This window comes from Tympanuchus pallidicinctus, unplaced genomic scaffold (genome assembly GCF_026119805.1).
Source record: "Tympanuchus pallidicinctus isolate F22 unplaced genomic scaffold, pur_lepc_1.0 scaffold4, whole genome shotgun sequence".
NCBI classification, from domain to species: Eukaryota; Metazoa; Chordata; class Aves; order Galliformes; family Phasianidae; genus Tympanuchus; species Tympanuchus pallidicinctus.
In genome coordinates, this window is record NW_026294758.1 from 15,748,850 (window position 1) to 15,773,775 (window position 24,926).

The 24,926-nt window shown below is 35.2% G+C and overlaps 1 protein-coding gene across 1 annotated transcript in view; it reads left to right on the forward strand.

The window, feature by feature from the left end:
- The window catches only part of ADGRV1 (adhesion G protein-coupled receptor V1), a 264,974-nt gene that overhangs the window by 10,872 nt on the left and 229,176 nt on the right, over nt 1-24,926 (forward strand). The window contains exons 4-12 of the mRNA XM_052701347.1: nt 12,228-12,412; nt 13,276-13,425; nt 14,475-14,570; nt 15,371-15,475; nt 16,799-16,912; nt 18,797-19,362; nt 21,143-21,413; nt 22,142-22,471; nt 24,394-24,570. Coding sequence (XP_052557307.1) covers nt 12,228-12,412; nt 13,276-13,425; nt 14,475-14,570; nt 15,371-15,475; nt 16,799-16,912; nt 18,797-19,362; nt 21,143-21,413; nt 22,142-22,471; nt 24,394-24,570 — 1,994 coding nt within the window. The remainder of the gene's footprint in view (nt 1-12,227; nt 12,413-13,275; nt 13,426-14,474; nt 14,571-15,370; nt 15,476-16,798; nt 16,913-18,796; nt 19,363-21,142; nt 21,414-22,141; nt 22,472-24,393; nt 24,571-24,926) is intronic.

Genomic DNA, 24,926 nt, shown 5'->3' on the forward strand with positions numbered 1-24,926 from the left:
CTTTATACCTTTAAGCATTTATTTTGGTTTTGTAAGTTAAATACTTAAGATCTTTGTTGTTTTGCTAAGTAATTTTTCAAACCTCTCATCGCTCTCTAGCATCTTCTTTGTCTTTTGCAATTTACTTCCATTATTCCTGAATTGTGAATCATGCAGCTCTATGCAGTACTGGTGTAGTCAGTCACTAAACTAATGCTATCAGAAGATGTGCAGTGTTTAAAATCCTGTCATTTTGCCGTTGTTTTTGCTTTTTCCTTTTAACTTCTGTACTGTGTTTCTTCTTTGCAAAGTTAATATTAACCTTAGCAGATTCTCTGCTAGCACTTTATAGTCCTTTCTGTGTATCACTGTGATAATTTTTTTCCATATACTCCATGAACTAAAAACACCAAAGAAAGCTCATTTGAAATGTAAGAATTCTCAAAAAACTGTAGCAAATATTGCAAATATCATTCAGTTTTCATTCAGAGCAGAATTCTGTCCTGTCTATGTCCCTAAATATGCTATCTCAGAAATAAAGCTTTGAGCATTAATATCTAAAATTGTGCTGGAGTTATGCTTGGTTTTATTTCTAAATACTAAAATTCTAATATTAGAAAAGGATTTTATGTTAGCTTTTGTTCATGCAATGCTAATGAGAAACGTGATTTTAAAAAAGTGCACCTGTCAATATTCACACAGTAGGTGCATATTTTTACACTCCTTTTGCATCGTGTTGTGACAGAGCCATGACCTTTCTGGTTACTTAGGAGTGCAATTTTGATAAAAGTACAAAGATTTGGGACCAGAAAAAAATGATAGGATCTAGAAAACTCAAAGCATTTAATATGTGGTTGTGTAGTGCTATAGATTGAGAATGTTTGGGGAGTTAGATTTCATTGGAGTTAGAATCAATGACTTTTTACAAATTTGATGGAGTGGTTTCAATTTGTACGTGAGAAGAAGGGAGTGTTGGGAGCATTCGTGCATCTAATGAGATTCGGCCTACATGAAATCATGCTGCTGCTCCTGCTGCAGTAGCACTTCCACTTTTTTAAGAGCTAGTTGCTATCTCATTGATTCTGGAAATAGGGTAAAGATCATGTAAATGGGACTAAGTGAGTGAGTTTTCATCAGAATTCAGTATTTTCAGTGTTTTGGGGCTTAGATGCAATGTTTTCTGGAAAAGTAGGAATTTTCATAGCTTGTTTACCATAAAATAGGAGAGTTGTAGAATCTGGGGGCAAACACTGGCGAAGCCTGGTTGCTGCCTCTGTTTTGAGGTACAAGTGTGGCTCAGGATTTGTGTGGGGTGGAAGTAACCATAAAACAGGAATTAGTCACTAGTGAAATTACCGAATCCAAAGTAACTGATCTAGGGATGGAGATTTTACATCCCTGCCCAGCACAGGATTGTGATCGGCTGCTTGTCCAAGGGCTTGAATCCAAAATCTGTCATCCTTCAGGCAACACCTGGCAGTTTGCTGCCTTCAGTAATAGAACAGTGCAGTCCTAACTCAGCGGAGAGACAAACAAGGCGGCGACTGGGAGGCTGGCTCTGAAGTACAGCAGCACAGGGGCAATTGTTGGGGTTTGAAAAATGTTGTCCTCTTCCATCCCACCCCCTTTTATCTCCACAGCAGCGGAAAAGCAGCGGGAGCCGGAGGAGGGAGGAGAGTGCTGTACTCTGCGCAGACAGGAGGGAGGAGTAGTAGTCGGAGTGCATAATGCGTGAGTGACAGCGAGTGTGTGCAGGCGGCTCGCTGAGTCTAGAAGACGCAGATGTCCATGTCCCCGGGTCTAGGTAGGTTTGTTGTCTCTATTTTTCTCGTTTGAGGTGGCAGTCGGCTTGGAAGTATCCTGTATGAGTGGCAGAGACCTGCACTTCCCAGCTCTAGAGTTCTGCCAGCAGCACCTGTTGCAGCAGAGACAGGTTTAGCCAGCAACAGATAGCAAGCGTGCTGCTTACCCACGAGTGGCCACTGCATAGGGAGCGTGCTAAGGTTTCTGTTGTTCCAGCAGCTCCTCTTTCTGCTTTGTAGAAAAGGGCAAGAGGAGACCACAGTCCTTCCAGTGGAAAATACTATTCTCAGGGCAAGATGTCAAGATGCACCTCAGCCTGAAATGCTCTAACTGGCAGTTTTTAATTCAAATATGCATGAAGCTTTAGGTGTTTTAATTATGTGAAATAAAGTAGGTGGGGGAGCTGTACGTGCACTGTGTTTTGCGTAAGTGAATTAAAAGAATGAATTTTCAGAATTTCATGAGATAAGAAGTGAGTTGTAAACAGGTTAGTGGTTACAACTGGAAGTCTTATGCTTGTGGCTTTTGATATGCGATTCCATTTTAAATGTTGCATAATTTGCTCTGGCTAACCCAGATAAAGTTAAGATCAAATGTACACAGAACTGTTTGCCAAACATCTGTAATTGTTTTATAATGAGCCTATAATTGCTTTATAGTATTGATGTGAAACAACATGTTTTTAAAAATCTTTTTCTCTATATAGAATCCAGAAGTTTTAGGTTTTTGTTTGTTTGTTTGTTTTCTCTTTGGTTGTTTTTGCACTTTGCACCTATCTTCTAGAATGTGTCTTTCAATTAAAAAATAGACATTTTGAGAATCTCCCATGAGATCAGTTTAGGAAGTGGAAGTAGAATGTGATGTATTTAGGAAATAGCCTGTCTGTCCCAGAAGCCTATAACAAGCTTTTTCCCTTTAAGGGTCTTCATGTCTTCCATATGAAAAGAACAAGCAGATTCCCAAGGAAATAAAATAATTTGTAGAGTACTCTGTTCAGAATTGAAATGGCCAAATGGTTGATAATGTAACAGCTAATGGATTTCAAGAATGCACAAGTTTTGATTTCTAAGTATAATTATTTCTAAGCTAGTATTGTCACTATTATTAATGTTATTACTGATTTCTTACATGCACTTTTTTTGTTTTAGTAGTTTGCTTGAAAAAATCAGTGGTGTTTACCAAATTTGTGAACTAATAAGTTAACTAGTTAGCATCAGTAATAGAGCACATGCTTACTATCTTACAGTTGTGATCTGTATCCTGCTTACATGGAAAACAGCAGGGAAAAAAATGATATTGCTTTTGTGAGAATTTTTCCTGGACAGTTTATTTTGCTGCCAGCATTTTTAAGGCTGAAAAATATTACCAGGTGAACCTTAAAAACGTGATGCTCTTGAATAAGAATGATCATTATAACAACTAAACGTACTGTGGTATTCTTCCCCTGGAATTTACTTTGAGCTTCACTTAAGTGAAAGTTTCAGAATGAAGTCAATGAAGTCTAAAACATACCTTGTTATTAAAACTTGTGCACAGAATTAAGTTATGTGCACACTTTGGCTTTCACTTTTCAATTTGCTTTTGGCTTTACATTAAAGAAATGTAAATGGTGCTCAAGAGTGCTCAAGTCTGCAGATGCTAATCTTTAACACACCCGAGTGTTTCAGTGACTTATGCTGAATTACTGCAAAAGTTATGAAAGCATTTACCTCTAAAGTATAGTACTAAAGAAAAATACAGCTACAGAGAAGTGTAAGGATCTCAGTCATGAGACACAAACAATTTGGGAGAAAAATTTTTATGACCCACAAGTGACCTATAAAAAGTTATTTGTTACCCAAATGCAATAGTTGTTCAGAATTACAATGTGATAAAGATGAAGTGATTGTTAAGTGTAGCATTTTCTAAGAGTACTTCATAGTTATTACCTGTAAGCTTAGAAGGCTTTAGTTTTAGGATGCTTCTTTGAAAACTCAGTGGAAAAGCACATTCTTGCATGATAGTTCAAAAAGAAGGAGAACTAAAATTTGTTTTTGCTCCATCTTGAGTTTGTTATCCTCCTAAATATCCAACTCTTGATGTTATTAGAGAAAGGATGTCCAACGCCTTTAGCTTTCTTTTATTGCTGGTTACCCCTGCTCCCCCTGCTCTGTTTTTTGGGACTTTTTTTTTTTCCTTTCTTTTTTTTTTTTTTTTTTTTTTTTTTTTTTGGCTTAATGATGAACTGATAAATTCACCAGCCTTTTCCATAGCTGTACTTTATATTGAATCAATGTGTAAGTTGTTCTCTAAAAACAGATGAGCAAGGAAAGATAAAATCATGCTGAAATTCTTTTATGCTCTAGGAATACTGGGCCTTGACCTTCCAGAGGTATAATCATGTACATAGCTATTTTTACATGTGTAATCCTACTGTTTGGTTTTACTCATTTGTATAAATTGCTTGCATTTCAGCTCCGCAGATTTAGGTATAAGTCATTGTTTGATGTGACTGTAATGTAATACTTTTCCTCATTGGCATAATACATTAAAACTCAAATGCTATACAACATCTCAATCATCAAATTTAAACTTTCTGGACTATTGCTGCCAATTGTATGTATTAGTAATAGTTGCAGAAATTTAGCTATTCTGTCTGCTTAAACAAGAACAATATTACTGTTTACTAGAACATAAGGATCGACAGAAGGAATCAATGTTACCTGACATTTGTCTTATTCCAGCTGGATCCACTGTTACCTTTTATTACTCTGAAAGATGTTACTGTGTCTGCAAAGCCTCACTTGCCTCTACCACTCTTTAAGTGAATAATCCCACTGGAAAATACTTCACGTGCATAAAGATTTTGAAGTTCTCTCCATATATGAACATTTGTGGCATTTTGCAGAAAGAATTTGGAATCCAAAAGTTGTGAAATATATTAAAAACGTGGAAGCCAGAGTTTCATACTTTGGCTTGTTAATATTTCCTATGAAATTAGATTAAATTGGTTTTACTGAGATAATTTGTAAATCCCAACTAGCATTATTCGTAGGATAAAGTTGTACTTATTTAAGCAGGCTTATCTGACAGGCTAAACTAAGCAATATGCATGACGCTTTCCATGTTCATTGCATTTTTGTGATTGTAGATTTTGAAGCAAGATGAAGACAGAATTTCCTCCAGAATATCATAACAAATATTTATATACATACACCAAGATATTGGTTTGGTTATCTCAATTTGTACCTACTCTAAGTTTATTAGAGTATAAGTACGAGATTCATGTCTAGATTGCTGAAGAAACTTTATTCTCGTCAGTCACTTATCATGGACTGGTCCAATATGTTACAGCTGGGAGTGGTTTCAAGCTTAGCTTCATTAAGGATTTAACATGGCCTTAATTCAGCCATCTGTTATGGGTTTGGCAGACCAACAGATCTGAAGAATTGGCTGGAGCTTTGGAAATTTCCCACATTTTTAAAGGTTAGGAAAAGTGCTATCTTTAAGAATAGATTTTGAATAATTCCTAGCAAGACAATGATGCAGAAGTAGGATAAAAAATGCATGTCATTCTCTGAAGCACAGGGTCCCCTGTCTGTCTTTAGCTTTGCTGAAAGGTAATTAGCATTTCAACCAGCCAATTTGGTTACATGCAATGAAGTACTTTAATTTGCTGTTTGTGGCTTGGTGCTGTTGAGAACTAGCTCTGTGTAATCCTCTCAAAGCACCTTTCTTTCCAGCATAGTTATTGTTGCTGGTCTTAAATAACTAATCAACAAAGAAATTTCCTTGTCTGGAACTACAGGGTGCCTTAGAACAAGGAAAAGAAATAACCGTTTAATAAGGAAATGATTATAATTATTAAATAGTGATTATTAAATTGTGACATAGGTTAAAAGGTTTAGAAAAGCCAAGGAAAATACAATATTTGAGAAAGATAGAGTGAGAAGTCTTTGAACTCAAGCAAGTTTTGCTTGGGAAGTTCACTTCAGCACGTAACTACTATATCATGTATTTTATTTAACTTTTTTTTTCTCCCAGATTTAAGGGATTAATTCATAAAACAGATTAGAGAGAGTGCCTCATGAACTTTAGAAAATCGTTTGGAAAATGATTACTTAAATAGGAAGAAGTCTTTGGGCTGTAATTCTACAAATCCATATCTGAAATGAAAACAGCATTCTTTGCTGTAGTCCAATAACTAGGTGAATACACTGCCGTATAGAAATGAAGCTCATTTGGATAAGCTTTGTAAATTTAATGTATTTTCATATTTAATAATATACTTTTTCAAAGTCAAGAATAATCACTGAGACGTTTATTGTGACAATTAGGCAGCACATTAAAATACCGTGTGGATCATAAATGTGTATTAACTTATAATGATCCAGTGTGAAGAGCAACAATTCTATGGTCTGTCTATCTGACATAATGCCACCTAATCCCCGCCATTATTCTATAATCAACATAATGCTGTAATCTATACTATTCTATAATTCTACACTTTAAAGACTGGTTTTTTTTTTTAAAGATTACTGTGTGTGGAACATTATTACAAGCAGGCTGTTTATGTTTTTCATTTTGTTTATTTTCAGTGTTAGAAAAATAACCAGTATGTCAGAGAAGCCCAAAATTACTTGTTCTGATATATTCTGTTCATTCACAACATAGAACTTCATTCAGGACAAGTGCTTGTTGTACCAGTTTTGTCCTTTGCTCCCTTGTTCTAAAAATATGTTAAATGTTGAGGACGTGAGAGAAACTTGCAAAGTGGAGAAATGAATGGAAATTATTGTGAAAGCTCAGATCTTCACTCAAGGAGAATGGATAGGTTGTTCCTCTCTGAAGTCTGCAGAACTTTCACAGCTGTATTTTTTGTCCCATGTATGCAAGAGCCTGTTCGTGAGATAGGTTCAGACATTCAGTTGTTTCCACATAAGACTGAATTGGGAGTGCTAAGCATCTTCATAGTTTTTGTTGTTGTTTGTTTATTTGTTTTAATGTTTTCTTCTTTATGCAAGAAACTGCATGAGAGTGTGTGAAAGCTTCCTTACAGTGTCTTAAGCTCTACACTGAACAAAAGACAGCTCAAAACGTAGGTTCTGGTTCTGGAAAACCCTGTAAAACAATCTCTATTAGTGAAGGATTTGTGCTGTTTCCATAAGGCTAGAAAAGACCTTCTGGTTGAAGCTGAAAGCTAGATTTAACTATTTGTATAAAACTATTCCAGAAGAACACACTGTTTTTTTACAGTACATAGTTAAATCTACATGTAGTTAGATTCTTTTCAGTTATGTGAAATTCTGCAGCTGAAATCAGTGTTGAGCTGGTTCCCTCCCCTCCCCTGTTCTTTCCCCTTCCCCTTCTCCTTTATACAAACTAAGACAAAGTCAACTTCCCGCTGGCGTATTTCCTAGCATACTAAATGGTAGATTTTAGCCAAAGTTTGTTTAAATTAGGCTTTGATATCTGTTTGAAATATAAAGTAAACTTAATAATGAATAATTTCCTTGGAATTACTTTAGATTAAAATTATGTGACTCCTACAACTAATCAGAAGTATTGACTGGTTCACTGTTAGACCAACAAATTATAAGGTAACAGCAAGTGTACCCTCTGCTTGCTATCTGCAATCAGAAGCTGTTGATTCAGCAGGGCTTGTTAGTTTTTTCTTTTATTTTCCAAATGGGGACTGGTTACCTCAGAAACTCTATAGCATTTACGAGATAAAACTTGGTTCTCCAGTGATTATTATGTATTTCAAAATTTAAAATTCAAGGTTATAATATAGATCCATCCAAATAGTTCTGAAGAAGTAATAAGAAGAAACTGACAGAAGTCTTGCATATTCTGGGCATATCACTACTTTTTCCTATTAAGAAGATGAGATGACTTGGATTTCTCATCTGGGTTCTGCCATGGCCTCGGCTTGCGTTTTTACGATTTTCAGCATTGGTTCCTGGCTATGATGGTGGATTTACCTTTTAGACTTGTAAAACAAAAATGGTGGCAGGTAGTTCATGTGTCTTTTCTTCCTTAGGATGTCTGTGTTGAAGGATAGTTGCCTTTTTCAAGGAAATATTAGTTAGTGAACACTACTTTTTATATCAAGGTGTTCTTCACTTTCTGATCAGTTGGCTACTCTTAGTGATACATATAACCAAGAACAGTAAGATTTTTTTTTTTAAAATACTGCAGTTTTTAGGAAGCAAAAGGTCAGGTGAAACCTTTCCTTGATGTTAGTGTTATTCTGTTTAAATGCAGATAAATCTTATGACCTGAGTTTGTGCTGTAGTTGTACTATGCCATGGTAGCAGTAGTTTGTAAGAAGGTAAGCAAGGTAAGCAAGCAGCTAAGTACTAAATCTTCAGGGCAGTGAAAGATGATCATAGGATTTCTGCCCCTTGTATTCCGCATTTGTGCTTTGACTAGCACTTTCCAGTGTTAGTAATAAAAAGGGGTACCTTCAGTGCCCTTGTAGTAAAGAGGAAGACAGGAAAGCCTAGAGAGCAAAGGTATCAGTGACACCAAATAACATGCATGGGAATCACCAAAACAGACTCATATCTGAAATGCTGCAACTTTTAGTGCTGTCCTTAGTGAGAAGAAGTGCAGAAAACACAGTACTTGATACTTACAGTTCTCATGCTTTATTCACCCGAAAGCGAGTTGAAGTATATATATATATATATATACATATATATGTGTATTTAGTAAGATTCTTTCAAAATAACATTTTTATATGCTCTGCCTTTTCTACACTCCAAAAAAGAGAGACGTACTCATCCCACATCTAAAAAAACAAGCAAGCAAATAAAACAAAACAAACATGACCAAAAATAGGATCAAATGTAACAGAAACAAAAGGTGCAGACTGGAGTAGTACAGTTCAAATGCTTGGTTTTGCCAGCTGTTGTATTTCCTTTTGCATATGTGGTAACTGTAGGAACATTGAGGCAATTTGGAAAAAATTTAGAAAAAACAGCACCTAACAGTCTGTAAGGAAATCCTTCAGTGTTAGTTTCAGGTCACACTGCACAGAAAGTAGAAGTCCAGCAAATCAAAGTTGCTTTCCTCTATTGCTAGCCAGTACTGTTGTAAATTTCAGTGGTTCTGAGATTGCAAAAAATAGAAATGCTGAAAATATGCAGGCTTTTAATATATTTCTGCAACAGACGCAGGGACGGTAATGACCTTGTGAAACTTCTTGCTCTGTTCTGTTCCAGTGTACTACAGAGAATCTCCTCTTTACATATGAAAGAGCACATGTATTTCTCTCTCATCGTATTTAACCAAAGATGCTGTTGGGTGCTGACATCTCTGCTGTGAATAGCCTTCTGTCTGGCAACCTTTGATAGCTGTAATGCTGTACTCAATGCAAAGTACTAGGCATGCCAGTTTTTGAATGTTCTACTTGGCTGAGTGTCCGTAATCACGTGGAGTAGACAAAGACAGGCAGTAAAAAGTGCACTAAACTTCACACTTGCTGTGGTGTGCCATCTCAGTGGACTTCAGAAATCTATGATAAGTAGTACAAAGATGAGCATTGCCGATCAAGTTGTATCTTGTGAGCTGGAAAGTTCTTGCTTCAGAATGGTTTCTTGTTTCTTCTGACAAGCAACAATGACCAGTCTGAAGGGTAGGGTCTTTAATCTTTCCATCTGCTTTGTTAGTGATCTCCCATTTCTTTTACCATTCTCTGTTCCATATCTGACATCTTATTTCATTTCAGATTTGGAATCTTTTGCAGAACGTTTATTTCTCTTCATCTATGCATGTGCCACTAGGTTTTAGGTTTTCTCATTATTCACTGAAAGCAGCCAATAGATCTTTAATTTTTAGGGAGTTTAGATTTATTAAGCATGAAAGCCAGTGTAGAAATCTGCAGAAAAGACTACTCGTCTTTGTAACAGTCTGCTGAAATGACCACTTATTCTTTATAAAGTTTAAAATCTTCAACTAAATTTGTTCCATAAACAGTGGGGAAAAAAATGAGTTAATTCTGGTGATTCAATAGTTACAAGAAACAGCAGGTTCATAAGCCTTCCTCTCCTTAACTCCAGCTGGACAGCACATTAAAATAGTATTACATCATTTGTGATATCACTTATGAAATTACTGTGTTAACTCTGTATATGCAGGGTTTTAAGTGTCTACTTTTTCAAGGGAAACATAACTGCACTTCAGAAAGCACCGTAACACGTGACATAAGATGTGAATGATCGTGACACAGAAATGCTGAGTTTGACTTCTTTGCTTTTTTATTATAACGTGAAGAATGCACTTTTTAGACTTCTGAGATTTTCTGGTACCATTGGGATGTCTGCATTATTTGTTTGAGAGCTACTTCATTTTAGATGCTGGAAAACAGGTTTATTATTGTGTACTGTATTATAATAATTATTATAGTATTGATGCTCTACGGTATCCCACTATATTTAATAAAGTAAGGCATCTTTTGGGCTGTTTGGATGAATTTGTTCTTCATTCTTCAAATCTTGATTCATGTTGTATTTACTATATCACATCTTTTTAAAATAATCCTGATTTTCAAAGCTGAGGTTATGTGAGTTAAAACTCCTTTTGGCAGGCAGTGCAAGGTAAATCTTAGTACAAATAATGTAACAAGGAAGAATACACACTAGCTAAATAATTGATGGTATGATTGTGAAACCTCTCTTGTTCCACAGGAGTAATCCTATAGTTTCAGAATGCTCTCTAGTAGAAGTAATAGAATTCAAGTAATTCTAAACTTTGTAATCTTGCCCTCAAGGATCAAGTTTTCAGTATTACTTACTAGAAGCATGTACCGTGGGAAGATATTTGCAGTCTATGACGAGGTAACAGCAGAAGCTAAAAGGTCAACAAATTCCTCAGTTCGGCATGGATGATGCCTGCATTTGCAGACAGTGTGATTGTCTCAGAGTTTACAAAGGTTACACAACTGTTCACTCCCAGGCTTGAAGGCTGGTGTTTATCTGAGCAGTTCCACACAAAAACAGAAATGTTTTGCAGATTAACACAATCACCTTTTGAAATGTTGAGGATTTTTAAAAAACAGTTTTCTGTTGAGGTATTTTTCATCTTTGCTTCTTGCAGTTGGCTTTTTCTGCACTAACATCACTAATAGATCACTTCTTAAAAATAAAGCCTTGCTCTTGAAATTCTGCTACACATTTAATCCTTAATAAAAGTCATAGAGATCTTGAGTGACCATGTTCATGGGAATAAAATTCAGTTTGTAGTAGTGCAAAGTGCTGCAGGAAAACTATTTTACTGTATGACATTTTTACTAGGGCTAATGAAACACTTTTCTAAGTAGATTGCAAAATGTTTGATAGAACAAATGGTCCTGATTTTTTGCACTTAGCTTCACTGCTCACCTATTTTGGTGACGTTCAGTAGAAAAAGAGAATATTTCATTATAAGTAATTAAAATCAGCTAATTTTGTCATTCTGCCAATCCTGCCCTAAATGAATTCTGAGAGACACTGATAGCTTTATTGACTATATTTACAGCGTATACAATATGTCATGTCTGTGAATAATTTTTGTTCTTTAACAGGTTTGAAAACAGCTTTATTTCAAGTCCTCTTAGTGGAAAATTAACCTTTTGCAGACAGAATTTACTATAAGATGAATGAAAGTCTGGAAGTCTTTCTGAAGCTTTATTAATTTCACTGGTCCAATGGCTAGCTTGTTTTCTATCCTTTACAGGATAAAAGTTATCAAATTGCATACATAAAAGAATTAACATCTGTACTGTATCCGAAATGTTTTATAATTGCACATTTGGCATACACTTCACAAAAATATGTCTCTGTGTAGAGATTCTCTGTGACAAGAAAGCATGGTAAAATCATAGGGTAAGAGAAGCTGTGAAAATTATCTTAAGTAAACATGCAAATGTTTAAAAACATTTCATGATCTGTAAGATAGCAGATGGCATACGAGGTAACTGCAAACATCCAAAACTTCACCCTTTGTGGCAGTTAATATATATTTTTAAAGAGAATTAACAGCAGAAAAAAAAAAAAAGGAACTGGAAGAAAGAGTAAGTTGCCAACCTTAAAGTATTTTTTCTGATTAGAAATGAAAATAATTGTGCAATATTCTGTTTGTTGTCTTAAATGATGTTTTTTATTCCTTCACTTGGAAAACATTACAAAATGCTTTTAGAATATCTTTAGATTAAACTTGTAAAAATAGAATTGGATACTGAAGATGATTGTGTTATCTAACTTGATCATTCTTGAAACCTGTGTGTGTTTTTTTTTTTCTTCTCATTTCTGAAGCTCACTGGGAAAACAGAATATTTGCAGGGTTTTCAGAAACCCTTTCAGAAAAGTTGTCAGCATTGGAAGTGTCAAGAGAGATTGTTTTATATATTTTAGGTGCAGAATTTATTTTTAATTATTCATGTTTTTGTGTTCTTGTTTGTTTGTTTGTTTGTTTCCATACAGGGATGCACTCTGATTCTTTATTAGTTTATTTGATTTTAGCAGCACTCATTCGTTTCACATCTGGAGAAACAGAAGTGAAGTTCAGTGGACAAACAGAGTTTGTAGTTAATGAAACAAGTACAACTGTGATACGCCTTGTAATTGAGAGGACAGGGAAGCCTGCTAACGTCACAGCAGTTGTGTCGGTAAGAAAATACGCTAGTTATCTTCTCAGTAAATATTAATATTTGTTACATTTGAGTGTTGCTTATACTTTTGCCAAGCAGGTGGAAAGGAAGGTGGTAGTTCACTGGAGCAGTGCTTCATTCCAAGGGGACTGTACCACTCTGCTCTGCTCTGCCGTGGTGCAGCCTCATCCACAGCACTGGGTGCACGTTTGGGTGCCACAGTATAAGAGGGACATGGAAATATTAGATAGCATCCAAAGGAGGGCTACCAAGATGGTGGAAAACAAGACATCTGGGGAATGTCTGAGGCCCCTGGGTGTGCTCAGCACGGAGCAGAGGAGCTGAGGGGAGGCCTCGTGGCCGCCTTACTTGTCGTTGAACCAATACAATTTTCTTTGGTTGAGCAAAGTGAAAGCGGAGCTTTACATTTTAAAACAATTCATCTTTCCCACCAATTGCAAAACATTGTAGGCTACATTTGTAGTCTCCTTCTATTTCCTAGAATGATGATGGAAGGCAGAAGGCAGTAACATCTTCAGGTAAGGTAAGTTCAGGTGGTCTAATATAAGCCATGTGGATCTGTGCTTGGAACAGTCTTTCTGTTGAGAAATAATCATATGGTACGCTATACAAAAGATACTCAGTGACAAGGAAGGATGTTGTAAGTGGTTCTGGGGAAAGTGCTGTTATTTCTGTTACTCAGCATGGGTAATAACAGCCCACCGTCTGCACCATTATCAAGAAATAATTTGTGTAACAGCAGGGTTAATAGCAGGAGAAATCATGTTCAAAGAGAGTACATGAAATCCGGGAAATCAGTCCAGAATATTATAGAAGGTCGTACAGGAAGGAGGTGACATTCAATTGTACACTTATTGTAGGTTCATGGAGAAGACACGGGAGACTTTTTTGACACATACGCAGCTGCATTTATACCTGACACAGAAACAAACCGAACAGTGTATATATCTGTTTGCGATGATGACCTTCCAGAGGCAGATGAGACATTCACATTTTATTTGACACTACCAGTAAGTCTGTGTTTTTTAAGTTTATCTTTCATCTGTCTGAGCAATCTGACATAAACAGATGGTGTTCCATAGAATTCTGTGTAGTTGCACTTCTTGTGAATCTAAATCTTAAACAGGTCTGAACTAAAATTTGGAGACTAATCAGAATGGTTCTTACTGCTCATTTAGAAGGTTTCTCCATTCCTTTGAGTCTTCTCTATATGTTGTTGCTGTGCAGCATGGACAGTCTGAAACTTAAGCAAACATTACATTCAGTTGTGGACGTTTGAAGGGGTTGCGCTAAGGTGCCAAAGAGTTAGATTGTGAAGAGAGTCATTCTTCCCTGTTTTATTCTATCCACTGTGCCTAAAAGAGGGAGTGGAAGTGGCAAAAGAAAAAACCATGATTTCTTATCCAGAATAATAGATAAGACTCCCCTGAAAACAACAAAACACTTAAAGAATGTTGATAAATCTCTGCTTATTGTTCTACCTTACAGAAGTCATCCTGCTAAGGAGTGATTCCTATTCAAAATTTTGAAGTAACAGACCATGACTGAATTTGAAGTTAATTCATCATAGAAGAATTTTATGTTTATCTTATTCCTCAGGAGATATTGGCAGTAAATTCCATGTTTTCACTTCTTTTGATGTGTAGATGCAGTAGCTCAGTTTTAAACCACTGTAAAAAATGTGTTTCTTTAGTTGATATCTCAGTTCATGTAATAGCTTCAAAGTCTTGGTTTAATACATAAGTTAGGAAAAGAGAACAACTTCTGAGTTCCTGGCAGTGCTGCATGCTTCATGTTTCTCTGTACCTACGTTTTCATTACTAGATTGCCAAACTATAGGTAGTTATTTACAAGCTTTGTTACATGTTGTTTGTGGACCAGATAGAATATGATGATGAACTATTTTGATGCTTTCTATTAATTTAAGTTAATATTCACTGTAATACACATTTAAAAAAAAAACAGTTTATATAGAGTAATATTTATAGTAACATCTAAATGTTGTTTTTTTTCATGTATTTTTCATGTTTAATATCTTGTTTTATTTTGTTAATTTCAGAAACAATCTGCAAAGATAAAGCTTGGCTCACCCAAGACTGTCACTGTAACAATCTTATCAAATGACAATGCCTTTGGAATAATTTCTTTTAACATGGTATGGCTGTTTTGTGGTGTATGTAAAAATTTTAGAAAGCAGAAAACATACTGGCTATTATTCAATGGAATCCCTTGAAAATGGTTTCTGAGCTATATCCTTGAAGACATCCTTAGAAGCAATCCATACATGTGTTTGTAATTTATGCATATATGCAATATTAATACTACTATGTGCTTTTGGGTGTTCAGAAATAGCCTAAGAGCCTCATGTTAGTATAAAAAGTATCTGCCTTATTGCTAGCATTCTCACAATATGACCTTTTTATAGGATTTCTCTGAAAAATAGACATGGACATGTGACAATTTTAGAGCTACAAAACCTGGCTTGCAAGTTTTTCACTGAATTAGTGGAAGTCTTTAACATCTGTCACATACAACCATCTGAAAAAGCAACCAATGACCTAAATGATTGTCCTGTAGTAGATAGTCAATTCATAGCTACATTACTAATAAATTACCCCATAATGGTGAAAATCTATTTGTAACAGGTTATGAGCTCCTAAAAATATCAGTGACATTATACCAGTGCTTTGTGTCTATTGACTATGTTCATTTACTGAAAAAAAAACCCACAAAAGAACCCTTCTTGCATAACAGGATAAATTTTTATTTGAAATCTCTCAGGGTTTTTATTAGCTGAACGAATTGGTTGGTAGGAAATGCCTGCCATCAGGGGACTGGTTTGTAGACTGGATTAACTTGTCTGTGGGAGTTTGGTATTTCTATGGCAACAGTTTCTTCATTCTGCTGGGATATTTGATCTGTGCCTGACTGTCTGTCCCTTCTCTTCCTCATTAGTCTGCCTTAATCACCGTGAATGAGCCGAGGGGCAGAAATGAATTTGTGCCTCTTACTCTAATTAGAGAGAGGGGAACCTATGGGACAGTCATCGTAACTTTTGAGGTGAGTTTATTTAAAACACTTGGTACCTTTCTGCTGGATGAAACTAGTAGGCTGTAATCATGATTTATCAAAGTGTTTGTAAAAGGAAGAGAGGAGCAAAATGCCTACATCTACAATTGCTAAATCTATTTCATGAAATGGATTCATATTACCTGCCATGGAAAATATTGCAATTATCTGAGTGTTTAATTTGAATAAATATTAAGAGGAGCTACAGAAAACTAAGTATTCTCTGTTATTTAGGAAGGCACTTGATGCAGTATTAGTTTATATTATACAAAGTGTATTGTGTGTAATATGTGTATCTTTATATACATATATATATTTTACAGATAGACCTCAGAGTGACTTTTTAAAAGTTAGCCTAAATTTGAACATTTAGGTATGAGAAATTAGGACTTGGTGAAATTCTATCTATAATCCTCTGTATCTTTATCTGTATTTTGAGCCTCCAGAAACTAAAGCTTTCAAAATACTCTTGTTGAATATTTATTGTGTTATTTACCCACTTTATTTGAATATGATAAAGTTATTGCTCTTATTGCTCTGTCATCTACCTCAGATTATATTACATACCTTAAAATTATGCATAAAATTTTTCAAATGGGTGTTTCTGTATCAGTTTCCTTTCCCTGGGACATCAAGGGTTTAATCTAGACCTGTCAAAATCTGAAAAACTTTGTTGTTTCATACTGAATATAGCATTACTATTAATAGATAAAGTAATGGTTGTGATGCTCTCTGTAATTTATTGTAGATCTGTTTGTTCTAAGGTTCAATAAATTTTAGTATCAGGACAATTATTTGGGTCCATCTCTCAGCATTGTTTATATATATATATGTGTTAAAAAATAATTTTGAAGATTTTCTAAAACAAAAACATCTCACATTGCTTTTAAGTCTTCCTTGTCTTCCAGGTTTTACTTTTAGATTTAGCATCTTTAACAAGTCAAGATAGAAGGAACGCAAGACCAATAATTTATTTGTTTTAGAATTTAACATGAAACACTACAGATTTAAACTGAATTTTAATGTATAAGGTTTTGATAATGTCAGAGAATCAGTTATGCATCAGAATATACCAGTCCTCCTAGGAAGTCCTCTGTATGGATGTAGTTTTCTTCCTCCTCTTCTGTCAGTATATGATTTCTTCAGATTGGTTGCTTTGACTCCATTCACCAAAAAAGTCTTCACAACTGAACGTGAATACTTGTAACTAGGAGATGGCTAAACATGCCATGCTGTATACTGGCTACTATTCTTCTGCCGGATTTGTCTTGCTGTTTTGTATGCTTCTGATGAGAAATTTTTTTTTTTTTGCAGATAAAAGATGGTCCAAACCCAGCTGAAGAAGACTTTAGTCCAGCCAGGGGTAACCTTACGTTTACTCCTGGTAGATCTATACTGATTTATAATTTAACTGTGCTTGATGATCAGGTAAGAGGAGGTTAACAGCTGTTCTAAAGATATTTGGGCTAATAAGTTATAAAAATGCTTTGCTTAAATAAGGTTAATGAATGGATATTTTCACTTCATGAACTCTTTATTTTCAGTCTTTGTAATGTTCCTCCTGTAATTCTCATTGGTGAATATATTCTGAGCATATCCTGGCCTCTCTGACCATAAGGTGCTATTGTAGCAAATATAGAAATGAACCATTTTTTTCAAATGATCCTCGTTGTATGGTCAAAGATGGTGTTCTCACATGAGACACCAGTTTATTGTTAAGTACTTCTTTTTAAATGTACTCTGGTTTTCCCTAATTATTTTCTGCCTTGCAAACTGAGGTTATATTTGGTATTGTTTTTTTTCCTCTTCCTCTTCCTCTTCTCTTCTTAACGAAGATAATCATGGTATTGCTTACAAGGTGCATTTTTTATTACATCCTCACTGAAGTCTATGTACCTCTGTCTTCTATAAACAATGCATATGAATCCTTTTTATTCTTTAATAAACTTGATTCACTCTCATATGTGTGAAGAGCAGAAATGGTATGTCTTTCACTAAAGAAAAAATACAATACATTCAATATTCAGAGGAAAAGCTCAAAAGAAGATGAATTATTGGGTTTTATGTAGATATGTTTCAGAGAAGAAGCATACTTGAAAAAAATCTGAAAATAGATGAGATTCCCGAAACAAACAGGCAATCTTCTGAAAAGTGTGAATACAAGATAGTAATCACCATCTTTTTACTTTCAGATTGACCAATTGAAAAATTACGTTGAGAAGATTTCTTTTAAGCTCAGAATAGACAAAATAAGTAAATATGATACAGAAGAACTTAATAAGGAAATTAAGTAGAAAAAAATAAAAGTGAAAGGCATCTAGCTTAAAAGTGAGCAACTTTAAAGCAACTTTTTCCATTTTTGCATTATAAAAACTGTTGGTCCATGTTTCTACTTACACTTTTAGTGTTTAGAAACTGCCAGATTGGTGTGCTGAAGTGTAGAAAAAAACATTTTTCTGGTTAGATATCATATTCCTGAGACTTAAAAACAGGAAGAAATTGTCATGGGTTTTCCTTTTGGGAAGATGTGAATTTATTATTTTTTCTCTGAGAGGTGCTAACAAAGTTTCTGAAAGAGATCTGAATCAGTATGGATAGTCAGTGACTTTCCACTCTGAAGGTTTTTCACAGCTGTAATGTAAAAGATGACTTTTACATGAAAGCATGTACTGATGATTATGATGCTAGAGTTTACAATAATCCAGTGTTACTGTCAGAATTTAATTTGAGCTTTAAAGTTTTGAAGGTAGGAAAAACAATATAACCAGTATTATTATTAATAATACCAGTACTATTAATATAACCAGTATAACCAGACTATTATTTTGATTTCCACAGTCTAGACTTTGGGTAATTTTAGTGTATACATTTCCTGATTTAGTGAGGAATAAAGGAAAACTTAGTTTAAGAGAAAACAAGAGGCAAGGTAGGAAATAATTTATCTTATTGTATTTGAAGCTTGACAGATGTATTTATTAGCCAAGCATGATGCAATTAAAAGCTCCATGTTACCTATTTATGTAAGATAATAAGATATAATCTGCAACTAATATTGAATATACATTCTGTTGCTTAAGTGCATATAGAGAACATAAGAATTGTATTTTAGAAAATAGAAACACTCTGTTTTGAGAAGGCTTCTTCAGACGAAGTTGCAAGAAAGATTTTTTTGCCTGTTCACATTAATATGGAAAGAGTTCTCAGGTTTGTGTTATTTATCCTTTCTACAAAATATATAAACATATTTCTCAGTAAGAGTTCTGCATATACTTGAAATATGACTTACACTCTGTTTCTAATATCATTTTCCAGGTACCTGAAAACGATGAATTATTTGTTGTTTATCTGAGGAGTGTGGAAGGAGGGGCTGAAATCAACACCACAAAAAACTCCATTCAGATTAATATTAGGAAAAATGACAGCCCTGTGCGATTCATTCAGAGCACTTACATGGTACCCGAGGAAGCTGATGTACTAAGAATTCAAGTGGTTCGTGGTAAAGATGACAGTGGAAAATTAATTGGACCTGATGATTGTGAAGTATCTGTCGCTTACACCATCATAACTGGGAATTCAACATCGCATGCACAGCTTAATTTGGATTTCCTAGATCTACAGCCAAATACAACTATTGTTTTCCCACCTCTAGTTCATGAAATATATATAAAATTCAAGATTCTTGATGATGCCATACCAGAAATCGCTGAGACCTTTCAGATTGTTCTTCTTAAGGACACTTTACAGGGTGATGCTGTATTGGTTAATCCATCTGCCGTTCATGTCACCATCCAACCGAATGATAAACCCTATGGAGTGCTTTCAATCAACAGTATCCTGTTTGCTCAGACTGTTATTATTGATGAAGACAAAATTTCAAGGTACTACAGATCTTCAGACACTACTTAGTCATATTAAGTGATTTGTTTGGTGATTTGTTTGCTAAGCATCCTTAAGATGGTAATTATAAAATCACTACTGAAAATTTAGTATAGGAATCACCTACTCTAATTATTATTAACTATGTCAATAAAGATTTCAAGAGAATAATGTTTAATTATGCAAAATTATTTTAATATTTATGAACAGTGTATAAGAAATGTAAATATTTAATGACGTTACCAAGATACTGAAAAATCCTTAATCTAAAAGCATGATCACTGAAGCTGTGATGCTGCCATACGCCAGTCCATAAGAGTGGGAAATAGATTTCAGGCTTCCCTTCCCAATAAATTTTTGCAAATATAGTATAAAGTCAGTCTCTGATTGAAAACAAAAAGGTGTCGAATGTCTCTGGTGAAATGTTGAATACCTTTAAACTTCTGAGTACTTAAAATATATGTAATTTTGCAGATAAACTAAAATCAAAGCTCTATAGAAATGTTTACAGGCAGTACTGATTATACAGTAGTGAAATATTCATTTAAAATGTCCACTGCTACTACTAATTTCATCCTCAGAAAAACAGGTGATGTATCAAACTATGGCTTTATCAAAAGACAATTTCATATTTCAGTACAGAAGCAAAAAGTTCACTCAGATGTTATTTAAACATTGATGCCTGACAAGTGTATTTTGATGTAGTCTGTAAAATAGTGCAAAAAATTCAGTTTTCTGAAATGTAACATATTTCTAAGAAAAAGGCAAAATGTACCAAGCCTCCATTTCTCAGTATCCTTCTTGTTGTAAACAAAGTAAGTTCTAAGAAATTCTTTGGATATATTACTCGTTTCCTTGGACATATAGTTCATGAATAAGCACTCCATGAAAGTTCTACATGAGCACTGCGGTTTTACAAATGTGAAGCCCTGAGCAGATGTCAGTTGCGGCAGTTAATATTGATTCAAAGAATCCTAGAAGCATGGTTTGGGTGGGGGACCTTTAAGATCGTGTAGTTCCAACTCCTCTGCCATAGGCAGGAACACCTCCCTCTAGGCCAGGTTGCTCAAAGCCCCATCCAATCTGGCCTTGAATGCTTCCAGGGAGGGGACATTCACAGCTTCTCTGGGCAACCAGTTCCAGTGTCTCACCACCCTCACAGTAAAGAATTTCTTCCTAATACCTAGTCTAAATCTACTCTCTTCCAGTTTATGGCCATTTCCCATTCTGTCACTATATGTCGTTATAAAAAGTCCCTCTCCAGCTTTCTTGTAGGCCTCCTTCAGATTCTGGAAGACTACTGTAAGGTCCCCTGAGAGCCTTCTCTTCTCTAGGCTGAAAAGCCCCAACACTCTCATCCTATCATCATAGGGAAGGTGCTCCAACCCTCTGATAATCTTCATGGCCTTCCTATGGAACCAGTCCAGCAGCTCCATGTCCTTCTTGTATTGGAGGCCCTCGAACTGGATGCTTGTACTCCAGGTGGGGTCTCATCCAAGCGGAGTACAGGAACAGGATCACCTCCATTGACCTGCTGGTCATGCCTCTCTTGATGGAACCCAGGATATGGTTGGCCTTCTGGGCTGCAAGCATTCATGTTGAGGCTTTCATCAAAAGGCAGCCCCAAAGCTACCTCCTCAGTGCTGCTCTCAAGCCATTCTCTGCCCAACTTATTCCACTGAAGCCAGTGTACATCTTCCAGTACATGGATAACTAATAACTAGTTAGCAAGTACTAATTTTAATGATATGATATGAGCTTTTGTTTCATTCCAAACCATAGGTTTGAAGGGATCACAATAGTAAGAAATGGTGGAACACATGGAAACGTTTCTGTGACTTGGGTTATAATCCGAAATAGCAGTGATCCCTCACCTGTGACTGCAGACCTTATTCCAGAGACCGGGGAAATATATTTTGACCAAGGACAGATGCTGGTTACACTTCCTTTGAACATTCTTAATGATGATATGCCAGAAGAAGCAGAGCCTTATCTCCTGCAGCTCTTAGCTCATACTGTACAAGGAGGTGCAGAAGTCAGTGAACCATCTGAGGTAAGTTTACTTTCAGACCTTGCAGTAGAGACTCCACAATTTTTGTTGGATTGGCTAAATTGGCTGAAGTAGTTATTAAGTTTAAATGAGGCAACCTAATGTACTCTTTGTATATAGAGCCACATTTCAAATTCTTTGGCTTAACATTATAAAAAGGCCTGAGTTATTTAATGCAGTAGAATTCAGATTAGATTATTCCCATCATATGCAGCATTACGTAAATGCTGTCTTGGTTAGCTGCTTATTAAGAGAAGGATGAAATGCTATTCCCATTTCCTTATTTGCTGTTAATACTGGAATATTCTACACAGAGTAGCAGCCTCAAGAGGAGGGTTTGGTGATTAAGACTGTAACCTCTGAACTGTTAAATAAAGGGTTATTAGCATTAGTGACATATTTGTGACTCAACTCTCTACTTTTATAACAAATGATTGAAAAGAATTTGCTGAATGAATGTAATTTTTTCACTTTGTCTACTAAACCGAAATATCAGATGTTCAAAGCTCACTCAGACATAGATGAAGGATGGTGGGAAAGTTGCTATTATCAGTGTATTGGTGTTTGTGCATGAAGAATACTTTGGGGTTGTCAATCTGGTTTCTTTCTTGAGTGCCAATTCACTCAGGAGCAAAATGCAGGGTGACAGGACATACTTTCATGAGAGTATGAAAACTATGATGTATAGTAGTTGTAACATTGAATAATCGTAACTGTTTTCTGTTTTGCAGCTTTTGTTTTACATTCAGGACAGTGATGATGTTTATGGCGTGATAAAATTTTACCCTTTGGAGAATCAGAAGATTGAAAGTAATCCAACAGGACGCTTTTTGTCCTTGAGTTTTGCAAGGGAGAGAGGAACGGTTGGAGATGTGCAGTTAATTTACACTGCACTGTATATTCCAGCTGGAGATCTGGATCCTGAGAGAGCAAAAGATGGCATCCTAAATATCTCTAGAAACAACATTCTCACATTTTCGGAAGGAAAAACACATGAAACTCTAAATATACCAATAAGAAATGATGCATTTCTTCAAAATGGTGCTCATTTTCTCATACAGGTATCACAACTGTGTTTTTTTAGCCTATTTAATATGATCAGTGTAACATAGTACTTTCTCCTTCCCCTCGAGTGCAATTTAAATGACCATTCCTTTTTAAATAAAAAGCTCAGCATGGCTCTAAAGCAAAGATTTCCTTTTTAAAGAAACAACTTCTATAACGATGCTATAAAGAGTTCTGCACTTAATCATTAATAATTACAAAGTTCAAAACAAAACAAAACAGGATTCGAGTATCAATCACAGAATTTTACAAAATGAGGTCAGTGTTGACAGTTGCCTGCTTTTTAAGTTCTGTTTCTCTGTCAATCTCCTGCCTTTGAATGTGAACAAAACAAGGTTATTAAATTAGAGAAGCAAGACAAAATTAAGAAGTAACAAAAAAGTAAATAGAACTCGTTCCCTTTCAGCTTAATTATACTCTGTAAATTAAAAATCATCAAACTTATATTATCTTGCCTTTATTTATGAGTTTGGTTAGAGAATTTGATTTTTTTTTCCTGTTTTCTTTGTATAGTTTTCTTTGTTGCTTTTTTTTTCTTTATTTTTTTTCTACCTGAATTTATGAGAACTTTTGTCATTACTAGTTAAAGTTGTCTGAAAAATGTACTAAAACAGTTTTTGACAGAAAAAAAAAAATTATTTTCAGAAAAAACATTATAGAAAGAAAAAATCTATTTTAAGACTTTCATTTTTTTTCATTGGATTTTTGTTGTTATTTTTGTATATTTTAGCAAATTATTATTCAGAAGTACTGCTGTGGGATGTCTTGGGTATTGTTACTGTTGTTTGTTACTCATTTTTTCATTTGCAGTTAAATCTGCAAATGAAGCCCTATAATTTCTAATTTATATAAGCCCTATAATTTCTACTTCCTGTGATCAACAGTGCCACTTTGGTAAAATGGGATGAACAACCCACATGGTGACCTTGATACACAATGGGACTATTTGGCACAACCAGAGAGAAATCACAGAAATCACTGAAGCATTTCTTAGTCCCTTTAATCTATCCATTTTAAATTAGACATCTTCAAGTGAAGGTGCTGACCCCTGGATTCAAATTTGCCAGGCTTTGTGCTTTTCTTATGTTTACCAGAGATGTTTCAGCTGCTTCTGGAACCTTTAATTTCCTACCTCTACCTCCTTCTCCCTGCATTCTCATTTAAAAAAAAAAAAAAAAAAAAGAAGAGAAGAAAAAAAAGAATTTTGGCATTATTTTACCCATTTTACATTTTTTTGCATTCAGTTAGATTAGGAATTGCTTCCTGGAAAACAGCTTTTAAGTTAGAGTGTTCAACATCTGCAAGAGGCCTGAAAGATCCTCAGAATAATTGAAACGTTTCATTCAAAGTCCTTATTAAATGTAAATTCAAGTAACACTGAAGTAATGGTCTTTACGACACGCGTACAGTAAGTTTATGAGAATGTTTCATATTCAGTGATCTCAGGCACTTTGCCTGGATTCTCAAAATGTAGATTGCAGTAGACTTTTTTTATTTTTTCTGTACTTCCTCCATGAAACATAAAACTATTTTTGTTTGAACAAATATAATCAGAGGAGCTTTCCAGCAGAAATACTTAATTTAGAAACTTCAGAAGATTATTTTATCAATGCAAGGCATTGATCAAATCAGTACTGTTAATAGGCCTAGTATAGCTGGTGTAGAGGGGTCAGTCTCCATCTCTGACTGGATTCCTCTTTAGTTACGTATGCTCACATGGTTTATCTGGGAGGTGTACCCACTTAATTTCTTTGACATATCTACTAAGAAATTTTTGAAACAGCAGTGCTGTTAGCAAGATAAATTTGTTCTGGAATTATATGCTACCTGCATTTGAAAATTATCCTGAAATGTCAGAACTGTTCTGACTTGTTATAAGACTCCTCATTTCTCAATTTCGTCTTACTTTTCCCCACAGCTCAAAGGAGTTGAACTAGTGAACAGAATTCCTCTGGTCCCTTCTGTGAGTCCTCGACTAGGTGAGATTCGAAATATTTCTCTCAGGATTACTCCAGACATTGCAAATGGAGAAATAGGCTTTATTAGCAATCTTCCGATTATTCTTTCTGAGCCAGAAGATTCCCCTGCCACAGAGGTAAGTAAGACTTTTTTACATTGTCCATTGCTATGGAAAATTCACTTGACGAAAGCACAGTTTCCTATACTTAGTATAGCATTTTAAAGTTAACATTCTCCCAAATCATGCCTAACCCCAAACATTACCTTGCTTTAAAAAAAGAATTTAAAAGTTTGTAAAAATATCTATTAAATAGCAGAAAAGTGAAATTGGCCTTTGTTTTCTCTGTGACTACCTAAATCCAGTAAGCATCTTAAATGACTTAACCTTTACTGCTCACACAGATCAAAAGATACTGCAGATATTTTCAGTCTCACCAGCTGTGAACATAGTAATGTAAAGGATCAATATAAATACTAAATCAGATAACTCAC